At 38.2% G+C, this 6,290-nt stretch overlaps 1 protein-coding gene across 1 annotated transcript in view; it reads left to right on the forward strand.

Moving 5' to 3' along the window:
- Positions 1-1,825: 1,825 nt before the first annotated feature.
- The window catches only part of LOC122328383 (T-box transcription factor TBX15-like), an 11,500-nt gene continuing 7,035 nt past the window's right edge, over positions 1,826-6,290 (forward strand). Inside the window, exons 1-6 of the mRNA XM_043224055.1 lie at positions 1,826-2,294; positions 3,223-3,397; positions 3,959-4,060; position 4,488; positions 4,779-4,949; positions 5,400-5,567. Coding sequence (XP_043079990.1) covers positions 2,066-2,294; positions 3,223-3,397; positions 3,959-4,060; position 4,488; positions 4,779-4,949; positions 5,400-5,567 — 846 coding nt within the window. The 5' untranslated portion in view covers positions 1,826-2,065. The remainder of the gene's footprint in view (positions 2,295-3,222; positions 3,398-3,958; positions 4,061-4,487; positions 4,489-4,778; positions 4,950-5,399; positions 5,568-6,290) is intronic.

Raw genomic sequence — 6,290 nt, forward strand, 5'->3', positions numbered from 1 at the left:
CTAACATAAGGATGGAAATATAGGAATAAGGCTGAATACTGTGCAGTTTATTCAGAATACATAATTAGCCTCTATTAACTAAATGTGTATATTTTTATAATTAATAATAATAAACAACAATATTATTGTATTTGTTATATACAAAACCTCTAAATATAGGTTATTTTTTATTCCAGTATAGGCTAATTACAGAAGTATAAAAGCTGACTTTTATGTTTATGTAACCTACATGTAAAAAAAACAAAAAAAAAAAACAAAACTTTTTTCGTATCTATAGCCTGTTGTAGGTCAACATAATAATAGTGGTTAAAGCAGTCTGGAAATCATCGAGCTAAGTGATGTGGCATTAAACGAAGAGTGAGTTAAGATGATGTTGTCCATTTATTGGAGCATGCCAACACGAAAATAATCAACAGTAGCCTTTATTCAAATTGTTCCTGTACGTCTGGTATATTTATTTCATCCATGCATATTTATTTACTGAATATAGCTCTATTGCTGCTTTAGCACAGACAACTGGCATAGGCTACAAATTTGTATCTAAAACAGTGTAAATATTAGTTACGCGTTATATGAAGTGATGACTGTCACTGAAGTTGTTTTATCTGAATTTATGGTATTTTACAACTAGCCTAGCCTGTTATTTTATAACGACTATTAATTGATGCAACTTAAAATAAATGTGTTATATTTTACCTTATTCATGTGCATGTCTCTTTTGCTGTCATTTTTTTCTCTTGTTCATATTTTTCTACAGGTTGACAGGCGCATAACGTCAAGCCGTGTGTGTGCATAATGCACAGGCGCGCTCCAAGGCTCCTCACATGCGCGTGGGTCAAGAATCCTCCAAATGGCCGTGCAATAATTTGCACGTTTCAAACGGCGGGTAGATTACGGCTCGGGAGCACTGTACATTACACCCACAACATGCTCTAAAACTCACTTGGGTTTAAATAAATCGAATCATAAAATCAAGATAATTTACGCGACTTGGCCTAAATTTGGGGGGACTAAAAATATCACCTACAAAGTTTAAGACATCGGTGCGTTATTATAAGTGCATTATTTTTTCACCAAAAAAAAAACAAAAAAACAAACAATTTCCCCACGATTTCATTATAGAAATAACAATAATAGTAAAAACAAGAAACACAAACAGCCGATCGAAAACACATCATGAATCGTAATGCTCAGCCTTGGGTTTAAAGAAAACAACTTCTCTAAATCTTAAGGCTATTCAAAATCGCCTCTAAATTTAACTAATTGATATTTAAACGTAGCGTAGGCCTATTGAAATCAATGCAAACGCTGCTTTTTAAAATAAAAACAAATCTTTTGTAGCCTATCGTACTTTGCAGTCAGACGCTTTAAAAGCATTGCAAAATAATATAGAGTTGTATAAAATTAACAATCGCAGCATTTGTTTTGGGGATTTATAGTACCAGTAAAGTGTGTCTCGTAGGAAAAATGAGTGCTTCTTGGGGACTTATATTTAGGAACTGTAGACTGCACGTCTCGTGTCAGGTTAGTTTGACATGTCTTATTACTGGGCCTCACGCAGATACAGGCGTAGATTTTGGTAATAATTCTACACGATTGGCTCACGAGGGCTAGCGGGGAGGTAATGCGGAAGCATGTGGAGCATGTGCAGCCGCAGTGTGAAAATGATCGCAATGCCGCGAGCATGACCGGAGCTCGGCGAGCGAGAGATGATTCATTCAGCCAGGCCGCTTTACCACGTGTGGGCGGGGCGTTCTAAACGCTACGCGCCTATTGGCGGAGATCATCGGTGATTGACGCGAGGCGGCCCCGCCCATCTTCTGCCCTGGTTATTGGCACTTTAACGAATCCCGGCCACTGCCTCGGTGTCTGTGCGCGTTGACAGACCGATGAGACTGTTTTGAATAGACTGTCGCTTCGTTTTCAGCGTCTTTGTCACACCGCCCGTGGTAATTAGCGACCGAAGCGGACTATTTTGACTCGAGGAATGCTAGATTAAGTGCTGTCGCAAATGCACTTCTCGTGAACTTCTTTCTCGACCAATCTGTCTTCTTGGTTTGTTACCATGGCTGAGAAACGACGGTCCCCGTGTACCATGAGCCTCAAAGCGCACGCGTTCTCGGTAGAAGCGCTTATTGGCACGGAGAAAAAAAGAAAGCTGGAGGAGGACAATGAGAACTGCTTTGAGGAGGTAAACGATGTGTCGAACCTGACAGAAAGCCCGCAACCCCGGACTGGGAGAACTTGTCCAAGCACCAGGAGTTGCGAGACAGACTGCGCAAGCGACGAATCCCGTAAGTAGCCTTCTGCGGTTCTGACTCAAAACAAGACGTTCAGAAATACAGCTAGGCTGCGCGTGACACCTACAAGAAACAAAACCACAAATATAGCCTAATGCACTTTTATATTTGTAATTCTCCCGGCTGAAAAGTAACACTGCACGAAGGAAATATACCCGATGCAATTCTGCGTTTCCTCTATATTATGGAGTACAGTTCTGCAAATTATAATTAGAAATAAATACTAACCAATAATTACCATTAAAAGATAACACAGTTTCGTGAAATATGAACAAATGCTCAGGTAAAATGCCTCTGTCGTTTAGAGATGTAATGGAGTGAAGTCAGGATGACAAAAAGACGAGAAATACAGTGTATAAACACAAAATAACACAGTTATGAGTCCCATAAATATAGGCACTAAGAGAGTGACTAATCTATTCTGTGTTTATGAGTTTGGCCGCAATCATAAACACTCAAATTAACTTGCCTTCACAAAAGCATAGGCCTACTCGCAAAAAAAAAAAAGGAAATTAAGAAAGAAAGAAAAATGAAAAGTTGTAGCTGGAATAAAATATAACTCGATTCACTTTATTGATGTTTCTAAGATTTATTATAATTGTTATTTTATTTGATTTTTTTTGTAAAGTAAACTAATGCAGCTCTAATTCATCATAAATGCATTAGGCTACTTAAATTCTCAATAATAATTACATGACTGATTACTATACGCGCCAAACAAAATAAATGCTAAAAACGGCATTGTAATGTTTAACAGCATATAATACGAAGTATAAAACGTCTATAAATACATGCAGTGTCTTCTGAGCCCATCGTAAATTCTTTTGCATGCCACTTCAAAACTCTAACTTTAAAATGAAATGTCTTCTACAGGCTGTGAAAATATACAATAACTAAGAGCGCTTTGTTCTGTCCTTCTCAGCGGAGTCTGAGGACGTGTTGTTGGATAGCCCACAACCTGCATCCCAAAGCTCGCAGGTCCTCGTGCAATCAGGCACGAGCTCCGGAGAGGAGATGCGCGTGGACCTGCAAGGCTCAGATTTGTGGAAGCGATTCCACGAGATAGGAACCGAAATGATCATCACCAAAGCCGGCAGGTGCATCACACAAAACACGCTGCACGATTTAACAATTAGCTACAAATCACCATATTCAGCATTTGAAAATTATAATACAATACCATTTTTTATAATTACGCTCTATGGCTGATTTTGTAAACTTAATTCATCCATATTAAATATCTAGCATCTTCTGAAAGATGTGAGATGTGAATAATATTGTAAATTGACGTGAAGTTGAATAACCAGGGATTAGGGCAAAAAATGCCCCTAAATGTACTCAAATATTTATAGTGTTACAGCGCTTATATTGGCATATATTTGTACATTTTTACATTACATTTTGCATTGCTTACAGCTACGTGTTTGTATTTAATGGTGATTTATGAGGAATTGTATTTACTCACTGACAGTATATCTAAATTAATTGACAACTAGAATAATTAAATACATCGATTTTTTTTTTCTCTTTTAAGTAGAGTATTCGATGTAAACGTACGACGTGCTTTTTTTGTTAAAATTATTATGCCCACAATAAAAAAGTGTGCTTTTGGGAAATGTGGATTTTAAATACTTACATATAATGTCATTTTATACCAGGCGAATGTTTCCCGCGATGAGAGTTAAGATTGCGGGACTGGATCCTCATCAACAGTATTATATCGCTATGGATATAGTTCCTGTCGACAACAAACGGTACAGGTGAGCGATGTAGAAACCTATCTTCCCAAGCGTTTCGCTGCAGGGCAGCCTGTTGTAAGCTGCTGCAGACAAATGATCAAAACAGTCTAAAATGCTCAAACATAATATCGAACATTTTGAACTAACCGTCTCCACAAATGGCACTCCGGGACTTTGTTGACATGTTCAGTCAGGCCTTTTGCTGTGTCCTTTTGGGAGCTTGACCTGCCGGACCTGAAGGTCATGAGACAACTGCAGTCAAAACAAATTCATAACGGACATTTTTGTACAGCTGTAAAGACAGATTATGAGCGTTTTGAATCACCGGCTGAAGTTTAAAACCGTGCAGGCCGAGGGAGTGATAAAATATTTTCTGCATACACGTGTTTCAACTGATCTGTCGAACGATGTTTTTTTGCAGCCGCAAACTTTTACATTCAAAAAATAGAGTTTAGAAGTAGCCATAGCAACATTAAAGCGCCTTCCGTTCATTATCGGGCTGCAAAATATAACCGCTGTCGATATATTATTATTATTTACACACAACACATATCACATATATCGGTTTTGTTTTAAAGATCTTTAAGGTCGCAGATCTCTGTAGGTCGCTACAAGACGTTTGTTGCGTTGCCTTAAAAAATACTGACAAATTGCTTCGAAACTTAGCCATATATAATATTATATGAAACAATATATTGCGTGAAATTCACGGTATGTGACACTTTTTTTTTCTCCGTAGTACGTGTACCACAGCTCGAAATGGATGGTAGCGGGAAACGCCGACTCTCCCGTCCCTCCGCGCGTCTATATTCATCCCGATTCGCCTGCTTCCGGTGAGACGTGGATGCGCCAAGTTATAAGCTTCGACAAACTCAAACTGACCAACAACGAGCTCGACGACCAAGGCCATGTAAGTCAATCTTTTGTTATTCGCATCCCATATATTTATATCCATTCTGAATACAGAAGTTTTCTGAAAGCTGAATAAGAAGCGCATTTCTTCTGTGTTGGGTCTCAGAGGAAACATACTGAAGCAGAGCATCAGAATTTCCTTCTGTGATCCTGAAATAAATTAAACGTTATAATTAGACGACTCTTTTCATGCACCCCATCCACACATGCTAGCCATTGTCGCCCGGTGTGCATTTTGTTTTGCTGTATTATTTTAAAGGCCTAAACATGTTGTAATGTGGAGGGTTGTAAACAAACTCAATTGAAAGCATCCCCAGGGCGAGGCAGTTAAAGGCCCGTTTGGCCTTTGAAAATGGAGGCATGTGTGCTTTTATTGAGGTAGAAAACTGCTTTGGTAATTCCTCTGTTTCCCACTCTAAACACGGACGCGTGATGTAATGTTTTCCAGATCATTCTGCACTCTATGCACAAGTACCAGCCCCGTGTCCACGTCATCCGTAAGGAGTGTGGTGAAGAACTCTCACCGGTCAAAGCGGTTCCCACCGGGGACGGTGTCAACGCATTTTCCTTCCCTGAAACTGTCTTCACGACGGTGACTGCATACCAAAACCAACAGGTAATTGATACCACTTCTTCATATAACTGGTCAATGCATAATTTTATAACAAATCATGAAAACTGTCCTTGAAATTAAGAGGTACACGAAAGGCTCAGTGTCTTTTCTTGCATTATTATGAGTTGAATTTAAAAAAAGAAACTGCAGAAAAATGTCTGCTACAACAACCAAAATATTTATTTTAATTGTCATATTTATATTTATTATTGTTATTTTCTTTCAAGATATGCAAAAATAAAATAGTAATTGGCCAAAAAAAAAGGAATCAGCACACAAAATGTAGCCTGTATTACTTTGAAAAGTCGGTTGTAAAGTTTTTGCCTCGGGTACAGTACTATCCTCATTATGCTGCTCACAGAAAATGTATGAAGATATTCTGTTGTGACAATAACAGTTCATTTTATAATACACCCAGTTGCAGAACTCTCTGGCTTAAATTACACTGCTAGGAAAAATGACCTAATTTAAAAGATGTTTGATTGAAATAATTATACAAATTGCCTAAAGGAGTTGGGAGTTGAAGGGCTCTTGTTCTCTGCATTCATAGATCAAAGCCTCTATGAGACCGAAAGAATGAGCAGCACCCAATAAAGGGCAATTTATTTATAAAGGGCACAGTTACATAAGTGTTTATTTAGGCATATGCATTGATCTTCCTGTGCCAACAGTTCAGAAGCAACATGTTTGTAAATTGAAAAACAGAAAAAAATAAGTACTTGTATT

This window comes from Puntigrus tetrazona, chromosome 23 (genome assembly GCF_018831695.1).
Source record: "Puntigrus tetrazona isolate hp1 chromosome 23, ASM1883169v1, whole genome shotgun sequence".
Classification (NCBI taxonomy): Eukaryota; Metazoa; Chordata; class Actinopteri; order Cypriniformes; family Cyprinidae; genus Puntigrus; species Puntigrus tetrazona.